Raw genomic sequence first — 17,635 nt, 5'->3', positions numbered from 1 at the left:
TCCATGAACCAGAAGGCTCAGGATGAGCAAAGCTAAAAGTCCCTCCCTGAACATATGCATGTGTTACGGTTACAAAACTACGACTCCCAGCGCGCCTTTACAGACTGCAGAGGTCAGGGCATGCTGGATGCTGTAGTTCCTCATGGATTTACACATTTGCGCCTCAGTTCACCTCATTGAGTGATGGAAACCGGAGCGGCGCCATTTTCCTCAGCTGGCCGTCTGCGTAGATATGAACCATGTTCTGCCCGAACGGACGGCGCCCGGCCAGGTGCACGATGTCCACACAATGCTGTCAGATAGAGGATAGAGAGGGTGAACCTGGACCCGGCACTGCCCCCTGCTGACCAGTCAGAGCCCTCACGCCCCCGCGGGCCACTTACCCACATGGAGTCATTGAACTGCAGCTCGGAAACCGCGAGGGTCATATATTCCTTCTTCGTACAGACGGCCACCACCAGCATGCCGTCCATGGTGAAGAACGCCTCGAAGCCCGTCCCGCCCGCTGCAAAGAAACTGACACGCAAACAACGTAACGTCGATCGAGTCTGATCCAGGGGCGCTGCACGGTCATGTCCTCAGGGCGCCTGCAGTCCCATGTAAATACCGAAACGTTCCACAACTTTCTAAAAGGCTTTCTCTCTCACTTCCTAAGAATTTTGGAGATCTTTGCTTGCCATCAGTGAATCTGGCTACATTGTATCTCTCTCTCCCATCTCACGATACATTGTTACAGATCCATCACTGGATCAGCGCTGGATTCCTGGATGAGATCAGGCAGAGATCCCAAAAATGGAGAGGAAATTAAACAGAAGAGAAAGTTGGAGAACGCTTCATGATGGGAAACATCTTCTACTTTGGATTGACGGGTGCCGGATCATCAGATGATCGGAATATGTTGGCCACAGAAATCACAAATTAGCAGATTGTTGGATTACTGGATGTTTTATTACAGGCATTTCATCCCACACTGGCCTGAAGACTTAATCCAGCCCACCCAAAGACATGATATGTTCCCGGGGGGGTCTTTGTGGGAACTGTTCACACCTACAGCTGAACCTTGGATGGGCTCCCAGACAAGTATACCTCCCGGTATGGCCCCTACGGCTCTATCATTGGGGGTCCTCACCTGTATAGCTGCTTGCGTCTTCTTCCGGTCTGAGAATCTTCGCTGGTGTCGTCGTTCAGACAGATCCAGGCGTGGAAGGCAAAGCCGGCCCCGGGCCACTTCTGCATGGTGGGCACCATAATACCGGACATACTGGGGGTCAGGTCAAAATACTGCAATGCCCTCTCTGGCTCGTCCTTCCTGGCCATGGCCGACAAAGCCCGGATCACCTGCGTTGCATACGGATGTGTGGTGCTGCCGTTCACCCGGAGGAGTCGGATCAGGTCCCGGAGCTCGTTGGGTCTGATGGAAAGTCGCCCTAAAGCCTGCAGGAGGTGAATGAGGTTGTCTGCGCACTTTGCGTCCAGCTCGTGCGCGCTGCTCAGCGTGGTCAGGATGTGGGCCACCATTCCCGCCTGCACACAGGTCATGCGGTTACGCAGCGTGGCATCACAGATCTGGTTTAACCACTCCGAGACCAAGATCTGTAGATGTCTCGGAGAAAGATCCGGGATCCACTGGACCAAGATCAGCAGTGGCTGCTCGTTCTGGATGCAGTTTCTGGGATCGGAGTTGTATGGTCCTTCCACAGCCTGTAGGGGGCAGAGTTCACATAGGGATTAATGTTCTGTTGTCTGCTCATCTCAGTTAACTGGGTATACGGATCCTGGGCCTACAGCGACGGGCACACCACAGACAGATGAGGGGTGAACACACTATCCGTCCTGAGGGTCCAGTACACAGAGCACATTGACTCCAGCTGGGCATACAATGGAAGGGAGGAATAAGCTGCTGCCAGACTGATCTGTCCCCTCCAAAGCCCTCTGTCCCTCTAATCCCCGTCCAGAGAACGCTTTTCCTCTGTTCCCCTCCAATGCCATCGGTACCCCCCCCAGACTCTTCTGTCCTTCTCCAGACCTTCCCCCGTCCCTTCTCCAGACCCCCACCCCTTCTCCAGAACCCCCCCCCGTCCGTCCCTTCTCCAGACCCCCACTCCTTCTCCAGAACCCCCCCATCCCTTCTCCAGACCCCTCCCCCCTGTCCCTTCTCCAGACCCCACCCCCATCCCTTCTCCAGACCCCTCCCCCCTGTCCCTTCTCCAGACCCCACCCCCCTGTCCCTTCTCCAGACCCCACCCCCCTGTCCCTTCTCCAGACCCCACCCCCCTGTCCCTTCTCCAGACCCCACCCCCATCCCTTCTCCAGACCCCACCCCCGTCCCTTCTCCAGTCCCCCCCGTCCCTCCTCCGTCCCTTCTCCTCTGCCTTGTATCTAAACACCTCTGGCAGTGGATTCAGGACCCCATTCACACATTATATAGCTGTGGCGTCATGTAACATGTATGGGCACCTTGGTACCTTGGTAAAGTTGAGAGGGGGCTTAGATTAGGGCTCAGGATTCCTCATTGTTGATCTGTGCACCTTCCGATCCTATACAGGTGTGGATTACCTTATACCTCACCCCATCAATGACCTCAAACATGACAAAGGATCTTGGTAACAACTTTACTTGGGGACTCTCAACTTACTGACCCCCTAGAAGCCACCAGGACCCCATTATCAGTCCTCACCATGCTCAGTAATTGCTGGAGCAAACGCTTGGTGGGCTGGCTGCGGCTCTTCAGGACCTCGTATAGATGTGGATACCCGATCCGCTCCTTGAAGACTTCCTAGGAAAGCACAAAATATCAGAGTACAGCAACAGACACAGTCACACCAAGCACCCGGATCCCCGCACAGAACTCCGAAGATTCGGGGTCCTCAGTGCAGGACAGTAGTGGAACCCTGTAAATAGGTTAGAAGTAGGGTCCCCCCAGTGCAGGACAATAATCGCCCCCCCCCCAGCGCAGGACAGTAGTGGGGTCTACCTCCCAGATGAGTACAGTAGCAGGTTTCCCCCCAGTGCAGGACAGTAATGGGGTCCCCTCCCAGGTGCAGGACAGCAATGGGGTCCCACCCAGTGTACTACAGCAGTAGGGTTTCCCCAGTGAGGGACAGTAATGGGGACCCACCCAGTGAAGGACAGTAATGGGGACCCCCCAGTGTACTACACCAATAGGGTTCGCCCAGAGCAGCACGGTAATGGGGTCTCCCCCCTCAGTGCAGCACGGTAATGGGGTCTCCCCCTCAGTGCAGCACAGCAATGGGGTCTCCCCCCTCAGTGCAGCACAGCAATGGGGTCTCCCCCCTCAGTGCAGCACAGCAATGGGGTCTCCCCCCTCAGTGCAGCACAGCAATGGGGTCTCCCCCCTCAGTGCAGCACAGCAATGGGGTCTCCCCCCTCAGTGCAGCACAGTAATGGGGTCTCCCCCCTCAGTGCAGCACAGTAATGGGGTCCCCATCCAGTGAAGGACAATAGTGTTGCTCCCCCAGTGCAGGGCAGCAGTGGGGTTCCCCCCAAGCAGGACAGTAGTGTGGTCCCTCTATAGCAGGACAGTTATCACTTACCTTGGCAGAGGGAGAATTCCTCATGATCGAGGTCAGTACCCCGATGGCGTTAACAGTGATGGCGTCTGAATCGCTGTCAATCACCTAGAAAGTAAAAGAGATGAGTCGTCGTCTGATCGGGACACAACGATCAATGGCTCCAATCAGTGTCAGCCAATCACAATAGAGGTCGCAACACCAAGATGATTCCATGGAAAAGGCAGGAGAGGACAGGACCACCACCATCATCATCATCAGATCAGGGAGGCAACCACCGATCACCAGGGGGCGCTCAGACACAGGAAACTTTTAATTTTCAAATGCAAAATATTTCCGAATATTTGGCGTCTGAGAGTCAATCTCCATGAGAGGAAGACTGCACAACGCAGACCACCAGTAATAATGATCATTGCAGTATCGCTGCTTGCTGTTCTTGAATAGGACATTTCTGTTCACATTCAGAGGCTGATAACACATCCTGACTGGGTCCTGCTCAGACAGCAACAGAGGGGGTCTCCAAACCCTCATAAATCCTCTAAGGATCAACTGTGGGATGTGACTGCCCTCTGCTGGCACTGCTGAGCTACAGGGCGGACGCCAATAAAAATACGGCATAGCCTGCCAAATTGGGCAGCATGGTGGCTCAGTGGTTAGTACTGTACGGTGGCTCAGTGGTTAGTACATGGTGGCTCAGTGGTTAGCACTGTATGGTGGCTCAGTGGTTAGCACTGCAGCCTTGTAGCGCTGGGGTCCTGGGTTCAAATCCCACCAAGGACGACATCTGCAAGGAGTTTGTATGTTCTCCCCGTGTTTGTGTGGGTTTCCTCCGGGTTCTCTGGTTTCCTCCCACACTCCAAAGACTGATAGGGAATCTAGATTGTGAGCCCCGATGGGGACAGTGCCCATAATGGCTGGAAATTGTCTGAATTGTAAAGCACCGTGGAATATGTTGGCGCTATATAAATAAAAAGATTATTATTATACCCCAGCACCGGCGCTAGCTCAGCCCTGCTGACAGCCGCCTCTCAAGGACGCCTCCATTACAGGGATCCAGGGTCTGGGGACAGGCACGGTTGAGGGGCACATCTGCTGCCAAACATAATTAAGTCCCGGGGGGGGCAGATACTTTCCTGCTGAAGGATAGACTGCAGACATATGTGACTCCCCAGGGACAATCACTCTCATCATCAGGTTACTATATACCTGAGGAGTGATGTTCAGGTTCAGTGCACCTTTCCGGTGTCACCGGTCTCTTCTCAGCCGTTTCTCCCTCGCCTTTCACTGTCGGCCATATTGACTTTTAATGGATTGTTGCTTGTGTCATTTGGTCACCAACATGTTCCTCCCCTGCCCTCTCTCAGCTCCTCCTGGCAGCCCTTTACCATGAAGGACAAAATCAGTGGCGGGGGCTGGATGGTAAATGAGGGAGGAAGTAGCTAACTTCTCCTACATCTTAGGTTAGGAGATAAACGGCCCATGCTGATTTCTGACGGCCCCCCCCCCCCCCCGAGACGAAAATCACAAAGGATAAAGCACAGGAAGCAAAGCATGGTGTCAGCGGAGGGGATATAAGAGCGCGTTGATGGACAGGGCACCCCCAATTATTTCCCATCTACATGGTGTTAGGGGTCACCGCTAATTCTAGAGATTGCTGTATAGAGGACAGCGATGCCGGGAACTGTGCATAATGATGGGGCTGGAGCTTCAGGAAGAGGACAGGGGCCCCAGGCAGAAAGGGGAGCTCCCAAGAGAGGAGGCAGAAGGAGCCCGAGACTCACAAAGTAGAGGAGGCCCCCGGGGAGCGGGAGGCAGAGGAGGCCCCCGGGGAGCAGGAGGCAGAGGAGGCCCCCGGAGAGCAGGAGGCAGAGGAGGCCCCCGAGGAGCGGCCGGCAGAGGAGGCCCCCGGGGAGCGGGAGGCAGAGGAGGCCCCCGAGGAGCGGGAGGCAGAGGAGGCCCCCGGGGAGCGGGAGGCAGAGGAGGCCCCCGGGGAGCGGGAGGCAGAGGAGGCCCCCGGGGAGCGGGAGGCAGAGGAGGCCCCCGGGGAGCGGGAGGCAGAGGAGGCCCCCGGGGAGCGGGAGGCAGAGGAGGCCCCCGGGGAGCGGGAGGCAGAGGAGGCCCCCGGGGAGCGGGAGGCAGAGGAGGCCCCCGGGGAGCGGGAGGCAGAGGAGGCCCCCGGGGAGCGGGAGGCAGAGGAGGCCCCCGGGAAGCGGGAGGCAGAGGAGGCCCCCGGGGAGCGGGAGGCAGAGGAGGCCCCCGGGGAGCGGGAGGCAGAGGAGGCCCCCGGGGGGCGGGAGGCAGAGGAGGCCCCCGGGGAGCGGCCGGCAGAGGAGGCCCCCGGAGAGCGGCCGGCAGAGGAGGCCCCCGGAGAGCGGCCGGCAGAGGAGGCCCCCGGAGAGCGGGAGGCAGAGGAGGCCCCCGGAGAGCGGGAGGCAGAGGAGGCCCCCGGGGAGCAGGAGGCAGAGGAGGCCCCCGGAGAGCAGGAGGCAGAGGAGGCCCCCGGAGAGCGGGAGGGGCAGAGGAGGCCCCCGGAGAGCGGGAGGGGCAGAGGAGGCCCCCGGAGAGCGAGAGGGGCAGAGGAGGCCCCCGGAGAGCGAGAGGGGCAGAGGAGGCCCCCGGAGAGCGGGAGGGGCAGAGGAGGCCCCCGGAGAGCGGGAGGGGCAGAGGAGGCCCCCGGAGAGCGAGAGGGTCAGAGGAGGCCCCCGGAGAGCGGGAGGGTCAGAGGAAGCCCCCAGAGAGCGACGGGCAGAAGAGGCCCCCAGAGAGCGGGGGGTCAGAGGAGGCCCCCGGAGAGCGGGGGGTCAGAGGAGGCCCCCGGAGAGCGGGGGGTCAGAGGAGGCCCCCGGAGAGCGGGGGGTCAGAGGAGGCCCCCGGAGAGCGGGGGGTCAGAGGAGGCCCCCGGAGAGCGGGGGGTCAGAGGAGGCCCCCGGAGAGGGGGGGGTCAGAGGAGGCCCCCGGAGAGCGAGGGGTCAGAGGAGGCCACCGGAGAGCGAGGGGTCAGAGGAGGCCACAGGGGAGCAGGAAGCAGAGGAGGCCACCGGGGAGCAGGAAGCAGAGGAGGACCCCGGAGCAGAGGAGGCCCCCGGGGAGCGACGGGCAGAGGAGGCCCCCGGGGAGCAGGAAGCAGAGGAGGCCACCGGGGAGCAGGAAGCAGAGGAGGACCCCGGAGCAGAGGAGGCCCCCGGGGAGCGACGGGCAGAGGAGGCCCCCGGGGAGCGACGGGCAGAGGAGGCCCCCGGGGAGCGACGGGCAGAGGAGGCCCCCGGGGAGCGACGGGCAGAGGAGGCCCCCGGGGAGCGACGGGCAGAGGAGGCCCCCGGGGAGCGACGGGCAGAGGAGGCCCCCGGGGAGCGACGGGCAGAGGAGGCCCCCGGGGAGCGACGGGCAGAGGAGGCCACCGGGGAGCGACGGGCAGAGGAGGCCCCCGGGGAGCGGGGGGGTCAGAGGAGGCCCCCGGGGAGCGGGGGGGTCAGAGGAGGCCCCCGGGGAGCGGGGGGGTCAGAGGAGGCCCCCGGGGAGCGGGGGGGTCAGAGGAGGCCCCCGGAGAGCGGGGGGTCAGAGGAGGCCCCCGGGGAGCGGGGGGGTCAGAGGAGGCCCCCGGAGAGCGGGGGGTCAGAGGAGGCCCCCGGAGAGCGACGGGCAGAGGAGGCCCCCGGGGAGCGACGGGCAGAGGAGGCCCCCGGGGAGCAGGAGGCCACCAGGGGCGCATGGGGCAGAGGAGGCCACCGGGGGGCGAAGGGGCAGAGGAGGCCACCGGGGGGCGAAGGGGCAGAGGAGGCCACCGGGGGGCGAAGGGGCAGAGGAGGCCACCGGGGCGTGGGAGGCAGAGGAGGCCACCGGGGCGTGGGAGGCAGAGGAGGCCACCGGGGCATGGGAGGCCACCGGGGCATGGGAGGCAGAGGAGGCCACCGGGGCGTGGGAGGCAAAGGAGGCCACTGGGGCGTGGGAGGCAAAGGAAGCCCCCGGGGCGAAGGAGGCAGAGGAGGTCTCCGGGCGCAGGAGGGGATACCTGACACTATTCTGCCCTTAAACCACCACCTTGAGCCAGACAAAAAAGATCAAGAGGAACAGGTCCCGCTATCTAATGAGGGAAGGAAGACATGGCAGCAGGGTGATACATTGTATGACTGTGACCCTGTGACTGTGTATTAGGTGGCGCTGACCCTTCATCTATGATCAACAATACATGAGTGATCTCCCTATAGGACAGCGCCCCCTGCTGACACCATACCAGCCATGAGGATGTATTAGCAGAAAGCAATGGGACACAACACAATTCACTGCACTCATGACCAGGTAATACCTTCATGATATCGGGCTCGGTCAGCAGCCGAGTGGTCAGATCACCCCCACTCTCCTCTGGCCGGAGACCGCTGCTCAAATAAAGCTGTAGAGAGGTCACAGGCACAAAGAGCTGTTAATAACACGAGGGTCAGATGGACGGTGTCAGAGGATGATGGACACAACATGGGGCATGACGGACAGTGTCAGAGGACAGGACACAACATGGGGCATAATGGACGATGGTGTAAGAGGAGAGGACACACCATGGGGTATAATGGACAGTTTAAAAGGAGGGGTCATCACATGAAGGACAATGGACGGTGTCAGAGGAGACACAACATGGAGCATAATGGACGAAGGTGTCAGAGGAGGGGACACAACATGAAGGACAATGGACGGTGTCATAGGAGACACAACATGGAGCACAATGGACGAAGGTGTCAGAGGAAGGGACACAACATGAAGGACAAAGGACGGTGTCAGGAGACACAATATGGAGCACAATGGACGACAGTGTAAGAGGAGGGGACATCAGATGGAGGACAATGGACGGTGTCAGGAGACACAATATGGAGCACAATGGACGACAGTGTAAGAGGAGGGGACATCAGATGGAGGACAATGGACGGTGTCAGGAGACACAGCATGGAGCTCAATGGACGACAGTGTAAGAGGAGGGGACATCAGATGGAGGACAATGGACGGTGTCATAGGAGACACAACATGGAGCACAATGGACGAAGGTGTCAGAGGAAGGGACACAACATGAAGGACAATGGACGGTGTCAGGAGACACAATATGGAGCACAATGGACGATAGTGTAAGAGGAGGGGACATCAGATGGAGGACAATGGACGGTGTCAGGAGACACAATATGGAGCACAATGGACGACAGTGTAAGAGGAGGGGACATCAGATGGAGGACAATGGACGGTGTCAGGAGACACAGCATGGAGCTCAATGGACGAAGGTGTCAGAGGAGAGGACACCACATGGAGAACGAGGAGACAGAGGTGCAGGGGTTAGGCTGTAAGCACACGCAGGGGTCTGGGGGTTATGTCAGTCCTGGCACATGGAGGGTGCTTCACTAAATTTTGCTCCTTGGATTCCATTGCAGTTTTTATCTCGTTGATATATCTGCTGACAGCCGGAGCCAATTTCCAATACCGTCATCATTTTCCACTAGAGGGCGCTCTAACATAACAGACCCCTAATGCTTCAGGAGATTTGGGGGTCTCTTCACAAGGATTCTGAACTTCAGGAGGCTACACAGGCTTTTGGCCCCACGCAGGCCTTACCTTGCTGTTCTGGATCAGACGTATGATGTGCTCAAAGCAATTATTGCTGAGGAATATCGCTTGTAGGACGGGGCGGTCGCTGCAGTCCAGCATCTGAGGAATGGCGCCTAGAATCAAGGAGAGAAGTCAGCGAGCGTCTGATGAAGCAACTTCTGCAGCAACGCCCATATTAGCTGCAATTCAGTCTTTCTAAGATTGCAAATGCCAAATCAGCAGCAGGAATACAGTAGAAGTTCTAGTACAGTGGCCCCGCGGCTCTCCCGAGGTCTGGATGGCATCAGTTATGTGAGCCTGGGTGCAGAATGGCGGCCATATTGGCTGCCGGCTAAGAATCCAGGAGGACATGGATGCTATTTGGCTGCGGCACCCCCTGTACGCCTTGGCGCCTACTTACGCAGCATGTTGATGCGCAGGGCCAGCAGTCCTTCTTCCCAGTGGGGCCCCGGCGCGTTCTCCGGAGAACACAGGGGGCGGTCGCAGTTGAGGACCTTGAAATAGCAGTCAAGGATGTGTCTGATCTCCACCCTCCTGCGGCCGGGGCTGCTGCCGTGCAGGATGTGGATGATGGCGATGAGGCTGTCCAGTGCCAGCTGCAGCAGCCGCGGGTCCCGGTCCTCCTGCGCCGCGCACCAGCTCTGCAGGACCAGCATCAGGACGTCCACGGAGGCCGGGGTGATGAGGAGCAGCGCGTTCCACTGTAACGAGGCCCACCAATCATTCCACGGGACACGAAAAAAACACTTTATTGGACACGGCCCGCGATTATACAGCGTTTACACAGCGGTCGATTCTGAGGAAGCGCAAGGATAAGACGCGGGAGACATTTCTGTATTCTCTAGAACGCTCTCTAGTAATGAGGGGTTTCATCAGCCCCCAAGGGACCACGAGACGGTTTATTTCCAGCACCGGAGGGGATTTCACTGGTAGAATCATCACAAACTGTAACTAAAGGGGATTTCTACATTTATCAGTCAACCAGACATCAACTGGGGCTCGTTAAAGGGAGTGTCCCCCGTGGAAACCCCCTGTTACTATGGTGGGCTAGGGGAACCCCTGTAATCGCATCTGTCCTCAGGGTATGAAGTATTAATGAAAGGACACAGGTACACAAATTTTGGTTGATCAGAATTTAGTAAAAGTGCGGCCATGACGGGGGGACCCTCTATCTAAAGGGACTTAAGAAAACAGCCCCTTTAATGGGGACTAGGGAAAAACTTAGGTGTTGCCCTTAGGAACCAGCATAGCTTTAATATTCAAACTCATGTTGCCAATTGCAACCAGTCTCCAGCTGTCATCTTCTCAACCATTGTCCATAGCAACCAGAGTTTAGTGCACATTTTCTCTACATCTATGTCCATAGTTACCACAGTTCTTCTTATTTTGTCACCCGCAGTGTCCATGTAAACAAGATTGGAGATTTTCATTTTTTTCAACCCCAGCAACCAAATTTTAGTCGTTTTTCTGACCGCCAAAATATCCATAGCAACCAATCAGTGCTAGGCTTCCATATTTCTAATGCAAGTTAGAAAATGACGTTCAGGTTGCTATGGACACGGAGGTCGGGAAACTGAGCACTAAACCCTGATTGTTGCTATGGACACTGAGGTCCAGAAACTGAGCGCTAAACCCTGATTGGTTGCTATAGACACTGAGGTCCAGAAACTGAGCGCTAAACCCTGATTGATTGCTATGGAAAGGAGGTCCAGAAACTGAGCGCTAAACCCTGATTGGTTGCTATGGACACCGAGGTCGAGAAACTGAGCGCTAAACCCTGATTGGTTGCTATGGACACCGAGGTCGAGAAACTGAGTGCTAAACCCTGATTGATTGCTATGGACACTGAGGTCCAGAAACTGAGCGCTAAACCCTGATTGATTGCTATAGACACTGAGGTCCAGAAACTGAGCGCTAAACCCTGATTGATTGCTATAGACACTGAGGTCCAGAAACTGAGCGCTAAACCCTGATTGATTGCTATGGACACCGAGGTCCAGAAACTGAGCGCTAAACCCTGATTGGTTGCTATAGACACTGAGGTCCAGAAACTGAGCGCTAAACCCTGATTGGTTGCTATGGAACTGAGGTCCAGAAACTGAGCGCTAAACCCTGATTGGTTGCTATGAAACTGAGGTCCAGAAACTGAGCGCTAAACCCTGATTGGTTGCTTTAGACACTGAGGTCCAGAATCTGAACGCTAAACCCTGATTGGTTGGTATGGACACTGAGGTCGAGAATCTGAACGCTAAACCCTGATTGGTTGCTATGGACACTATAGATAAGGAAATGAAAGTGAAAATTCTGGGCAGTTTCTATGGCAACAAGGTGAATTTTTTGCTTCTAGCCTTAGAGGCCTACATTTTTTGTGATCGATAGCTGCCCCAGTACAAGATGATGTAGGGAAACAGGCAGGACCGCAGCGGCCCTACAAGTTGTCCCACGAGTGCGAGTCTTCATATCCAGCAGAAAACATGGCGGACTCTCACCTTAGAGCCGGTGATGATGGCTCCGAACAGATGGACCAGACGTAATTTGACTGAGACAGGAAGATGATCTCCATTGTGAAAGGCATCTACAAGAAGTATTAAACTTTATAAGCTACTACTCTAAGTTATCAGCCACCCCAAACTTGGAAGGTTCTGACACCATGTTGACCCTCCCCTTCCCCCGTATATTTTGCCCCTTACCATGAAAGAAGCTGCAGAACTCAGGAAGCAGCGCGGCGGGGGAGAACTTATATTTGCTCTTTTCTTTTGCACTCACAATTTCCCTATGAAAAAAAAATAGAGCAAAGTATAAAAATCGTCGTCAGCGGCGAATATCTCCAGTCCAGAGCTGCGCTCCGCAGGACCCCGCTCCGCACCCACCCGCCCTGCTGTCTCCTCCACGTCTGGTACGGATCAAACAGGCATTCGCACAGGTGCAGGGCGTAGACGGCAACGTTCTCAGTCAGCGAGCGCTGCGCTCGCTGCTCCTCTTCACACGCCGGACTCTTTAGCTGCAGGGGAGGAAAACAAACCATTCTAAATACTCAGAATAAAAAACAACAAAACCTATAAAAGCGACATCTTTACCTTGATCGTAGATGCGGTTAATAGATGAATGACCTCGCAAACGAAAACCGGCGTCCGTTCCTTCTCCACATTCTCCAAATTCCTGCAAGAAGACGGACGTCAGTGAAAAGCATGGCGGCTACTACACATACCAGCCAGATAATAGCCGGAGGGGACACTGTGATTTAAAGCCACCCCACCCAAAAACAGATTCTCCCCTCTGCGTCTGTACGAGCCCCGCGCTGCTAGTGACCGTTCAATCCTGGACGCCATTTTCCATGCCAGCGGCTGGGCCACGTTCACACAGGTTGGATGCGCTGCAGATATTTCTTCACCCGGAATCTGCAAGGAAAACCTGCTACAAAATCTGATGAATTTTCCGCAGTGGATTCCTCGGCACGTCATCGGAAGGGGCTACACGGAAAACACTCAAAGGCGAATGTACCGATCAGACAATTTTTGGATTTTTCGGTCCCATCTGAACGCAGTCATGTGACAACTAAGCTCCACCCAAAATAGGAAAACGTATAAAAAAGTGACCGGGAATGATGCATCATGGGATACGATGCAAGACTGCGGGATTTGGACAAATTGCTTTTACATTTCTTCGTCGGGGTGGGGGGGGTTGCTTTGCGGCCGTCCATGGGGACTCTTCATTTATAGAAGCCCCCTGCCCCATATTATCAGGCGCTGTAGGCCAGTATGGAGGATACAATTGTCCTGAATTTCACCCCTCTTCCATCCTAAAATCCTGCAGCCATGATGGAATTGGTTACCATGGTAACTGAAGGGTCCTGAGCTCTCACAGAGAGCAGAAGGAGGGGGGTTCGCAGAAAAGCGCAGTCGCCCCCGCCGACGTCTCCTCTATCATTACACAGGCGGGCGAGATATTTATAACTGGGATCCGCTCGCGCTGCGTACGGCCCAAAGAGATGAGCGACAATCCTGGCAGAGCGGTGCCGGCGGCCATGATGGCAGACACTCAGCTGAGAATGGACAGAAGAGGACAGAGACCGCCCAGGGACCCGCGAGAAGGACACTTCCTATATGATCGCCCCCCTACCTGCTGATGATGATGAAGAACTTCAGGAGGAGAAGCGCCTGGTTCAGGCTGATGTCGGAGCCAATATCCTCCGCACACACACCAAGCTGCTGGCTCAGGACCTTAAGAACATCTCTGGGTAACACCGGGATCTCCGAGGAAGAGTCCTCCGGCCTGGAAGGAAAAACACCAGCTTAATGACGCAACCGAAGAATAGTGACTGCAGCTCTGGAGGTGACTGCAGGATAAGATGTGATGTAACAGCAGAATAGTGACTGCAGCTCTGGAGGTGACTGGAGGATAAGACACGATGTAAAAGCAGAATAGTGAGTGCAGCTCTGGAGGATAAGACACGATGTAACAGCAGAATAGTGAGTTCAGCTCTGGAGGTGACTGGAGGATAAGACACTATGTAACAGCAGAACAGTGACTGCAGCTCTGGAGGATAAGACGTGATGTAACAGCAGAATAGTAACTGCAGCGCTGAATGTGACTGGAGGATAAGACATGATGTAACAGCAGAATAGTGAGTGCAGCTCTGGAGGTGACTGCAGGATAAGATGTGATGTAACAGCAGAATAGTGACTGCAGCTCTGGAGGTGACTGGAGGATAAGACACGATGTAACAGCAGAATAGTGAGTGCAGCTCTGGAGGATAAGAAAAGATGTAACAGCAGAATAGTGACCACAGCTCTGGAAGTGACAGGAGGATAAGACACGATGTAACACCAGAATAGTGACTGCATCTCTGGAGGATAAGACGCGATGTAACAGCAGAATAGTAACTGCAGCGCTGAATGTGACTGGAGGATAAGACACGATGTAACAGCAGAATAGTGAGTGCAGCTCTGGAGGTGACTGGAGGATAAGACACTATGTAAAAGCAGAACAGTGACTGCAGCTCTGGAATTGACAGAAGGATAAGACACGATGTAACACCAGAATAGTGACTGCAGCTCTGGAGGATAAGACGCCATGTAACAGCAGAATAGTAACTGCAGCGCTGAATGTGACTGGAGGATAAGACATGATGTAACAGCAGAATAGTGAGTGCAGAACTGGAGGTGACTGGAGCATAATACACGATCTAACAGCAGAATAGTGAGTGCAGCTCTGGAGGTGACTGGAGGATAACACATGTGGTGGTCGTCCGACTTTCCTACCTTCTTGGCTCCAGCGTGTTCACAGTGATGATCTTCTCAAAGTTGGTGACAAAAGCTTCCAGCCATTGCTGCAGGTAATTCAGGTCTTTCTGCAAGAAGGGAGGAGGCATCAGATTTAAGTAAGAGGAGCCCCCCATAAATCAGGACCCCAATCCCTGAGTGCTCTCCTGAGAAGCTGGGAGACCACCAACATGTCGTCATTGTTGATCACCGGTTTGCACAATATGATACGATACGAGTGATCAATAAATAATAAAATAACCAAAACCACTAAGGCCGATGGTGGCAGGGAGACTGTGACGCTCCGAAGAGGATTCCAAAGCAGCCGATCCCATAAGGAGAGACTGACGGCGAAAATCAGAGGCGCTCAGCCTCCGCAGAGAACACAATTAACCCTTTATGTTCACACCACCCCCAAAACAAAAAAATACAAGTAATTTCTATTGATGATGCAAAGAGGAAATCCTGCCGAGACCTCGCTCTTACTTCACTCCTGTCTTGATTTCCCATCCCGGGTACATCGCAATTACAGAGTGTTTTCCGGGGTAATCGGGGGGGGGGTGTAATTTTTGGTACTTCACTTCACTTTTTTTTTTTTTTTTTTTTTTTAAGATTTCAACTTCAAAATCAGGTGGCGGTGATGACCGCTTACAGATAAAAGGGTTCAGCAACACATTTCGCAATTTTTAAAGGTACACACACGCCTGGTCCGGCAGCAGTATTTCTTTCCCATGCTATATTTTACCATAGCCGAGCAGATCTGCCGCTCAGGAATCTGGTAATGCTGGGTGTGGGAGCTGCAGTGACAGCCACTCTGATCTCCCCCCCCTGCGGTAACGATTGACCTGTGATCCGGAACGCCCCGTGTTTCGGTACAGCGTCAGCGCTTTTAAAAAGGTCACAATTTTCTCCTCTAAGAATTTGTATTCCTTGAATAAGCAGAAATATCTCAGCAGCCGGCGGAGATCGAATATCTCGCATCACGGCGTACACACGGGTCTCCCGAGGCGCCGCAGACATCTACATCCCAGGGGTGAGGCTCGGCACTGGTTCTCCTCTACACATATAAGCTACAGTAATTATTTCTGACATTTTTCACATTTTCAAGATTAGGGTCCCTTTAAGGCTTAAAGTGACCTAATGTTTTTAAATTAAAGAACAGGTCACTTCAGATGTGATAATAACAAACTTCTCTGCAGAAAGGCACAGATAGGAGAGCCGAAAAGAGGAGGAGCATACAAAAAAAAAACAGCATTTCCCTTTAAGACAAATATAAGCGGGACAGCTCTCTCTGAAAAATGCCGCCCCCCCATCAGAAAATAAGAATAAAATCTACCATAGCTTTTTCCTAGAAAGATCATCAGCCATCTAAAGCTCTCCACCTGATGTGGAAGTACAGCTCCCACCATGCTGCCGGTTGTCAGGACATGCTGGGAGTTGTAGTGTTACAATAGCTAGAGTGCCACAGGTTGCTGCAACTTGTCCTAGAGGAAACACCTGCTTAAAGGAGGGACGGCAGGGGCGCAAGACGCGGCTCCTGACCGGTATGGAGTCTGACATTGTCCTCAAACATCAGCCAAAGAAACGACATAACGTGATGTCACGCGGCTCCGTTATCTGCCCGGGATCTGCCATCACACGTCTTATCACCGCAGCGCACTCACATCGTTTTGGGGGGTTTTCCATTAGACAATCTTACAAAACGTTTCACAAGAGAAGCAAAAAGACGACTCCATGGAGAGAAAAAAAATAACAAAAAATGCTGAAAAATAATCAAAAGCTCAAAATAAAACAATAAATTACCAAAAAATGTCATCATAGAATATAAGACTACGTCACTCCAGAAGGGCTCCGGTGATCCACGTAGGGGCAGAGCGCAGATGGTGCAGATTTTGTATCGGAGCCGTGTGAACGTTTCCTTCAGGTACCGGGCAGATCTGTCCGAAGCAGGATCCGCTTGTGTAAGACGCCGAAGTTCTTATCCGCAGATTTCAAAATATGCATTGAAAATTCACAGAAATAATGAACTGAGATTTCAAAATCCGTAGAAAATTCATCAAGGACTGTAAAGAAGAGTCCTGCGTTTGATACACTGTATCCTCTGAGTGCCTGTGACCCTGTACTGACGAGTCCTGTGTTTGATACATTGTATCCTGAGCACCTGTGACCCTGTACTGACGAGTCCTGTGTTTGATACATTGTATCCTGAGCACCTGTGACCCTGTACTGACGAGTCCTGCGTTTAATACATTGTATCTTCTGAGCACCTGTGACCCTGTACTGACGAGTCCTGCGTTTGATACATTGTATCCTCTGAGTGCCTGTGACCCTGTAATGACGAGTCCTGCGTTTGATACATTGTATTCTCTGAGTGCCTGTGACCCTGTACTGACGAGTCCTGAGTTTGATACATTGTATCCTGAGCGCCTGTGACCCTGTACTGACGAGTCCTGAGTTTGATACATTGTATCCTGAGCGCCTGTGACCCTGTACTGACGAGTCCTGCGTTTGATACATTGTATCCTGAGCGCCTGTGACCCTGTACTGACGAGTCCTGAGTTTGATACATTGTATCCTGAGCGCCTGTGACCCTGTACTGACGAGTCCTGAGTTTGATACATTGTATCCTGAGCGCCTGTGACCCTGTACTGAGTCCTGTGTTTGATACATTGTATCCTCTGAGCGCCTGTGACCCTGTACTGAGTCCTATGTTTGATACATTGTATCCTCTGAGCGCCTGTGACCCTGTACTGAGTCCTGTGTTTGATACATTGTATCCTCTGAGCGCCTGAGACCCTGTACTGACGAGTCCTGCGTTTGATACATTGTATCCTGAGCACCTGTGACCCTGTACTGACGAGTCCTGCGTTTGATACATTGTATCCTCTGAGCGCCTGTGACCCTGTACTGACGAGTCCTGTGTTTCATACATTGTATCCTCTGAGCGCCTGTGACCCTGTACTGACGAGTCCTGAGTTTGATACATTGTATCCTGAGCGCCTGTGACCCTGTACTGACGAGTCCTGAGTTTGATACATTGTATCCTGAGCGCCTGTGACCCTGTACTGAGTCCTGTGTTTGATACATTGTATCCTCTGAGCGCCTGTGACCCTGTACTGAGTCCTGTGTTTGATACATTGTATCCTCTGAGCGCCTGTGACCCTGTACTGAGTCCTGTGTTTGATACATTGTATCCTCTGAGCGCCTGTGACCCTGTACTGACGAGTCCTGCGTTTGATACATTGTATCCTGAGCACCTGTGACCCT

At 54.2% G+C, this 17,635-nt stretch overlaps 1 protein-coding gene across 4 annotated transcripts in view; it reads right to left on the bottom strand.

The window, feature by feature from the left end:
• NBEAL2 (neurobeachin like 2) overlaps positions 1-17,635 on the bottom strand; it is a 127,653-nt gene that overhangs the window by 52,071 nt on the left and 57,947 nt on the right. For 3 of the 4 annotated variants that reach the window (XM_073677094.1, XM_073677092.1, XM_073677093.1), the window contains exons 2-15: positions 14,369-14,457; positions 13,227-13,379; positions 12,185-12,266; positions 11,978-12,108; positions 11,798-11,880; positions 11,597-11,682; positions 9,508-9,808; positions 9,114-9,220; positions 7,834-7,917; positions 3,555-3,638; positions 2,678-2,776; positions 1,130-1,701; positions 384-516; positions 173-292 (exon numbers count right to left, since the gene is read on the bottom strand). In XM_073677094.1, coding sequence (XP_073533195.1) covers positions 173-292; positions 384-516; positions 1,130-1,701; positions 2,678-2,776; positions 3,555-3,638; positions 7,834-7,917; positions 9,114-9,220; positions 9,508-9,808; positions 11,597-11,682; positions 11,798-11,880; positions 11,978-12,108; positions 12,185-12,266; positions 13,227-13,379; positions 14,369-14,457 — 2,124 coding nt within the window. The remainder of the gene's footprint in view (positions 1-172; positions 293-383; positions 517-1,129; positions 1,702-2,677; positions 2,777-3,554; positions 3,639-7,833; positions 7,918-9,113; positions 9,221-9,507; positions 9,809-11,596; positions 11,683-11,797; positions 11,881-11,977; positions 12,109-12,184; positions 12,267-13,226; positions 13,380-14,368; positions 14,458-17,635) is intronic. The other variant, XM_073677095.1, reaches the window with a different exon arrangement.

This window comes from Phyllobates terribilis, unplaced genomic scaffold (genome assembly GCF_046119375.1).
Source record: "Phyllobates terribilis strain yellow unplaced genomic scaffold, ASM4611937v1 Scaffold_4__5_contigs__length_816908805, whole genome shotgun sequence".
NCBI lineage: Eukaryota > Metazoa > Chordata > Amphibia > Anura > Dendrobatidae > Phyllobates > Phyllobates terribilis.
Note: the sequence above shows the minus strand (reverse complement) of the source record. Positions and strands in the feature narration are given on the sequence as shown.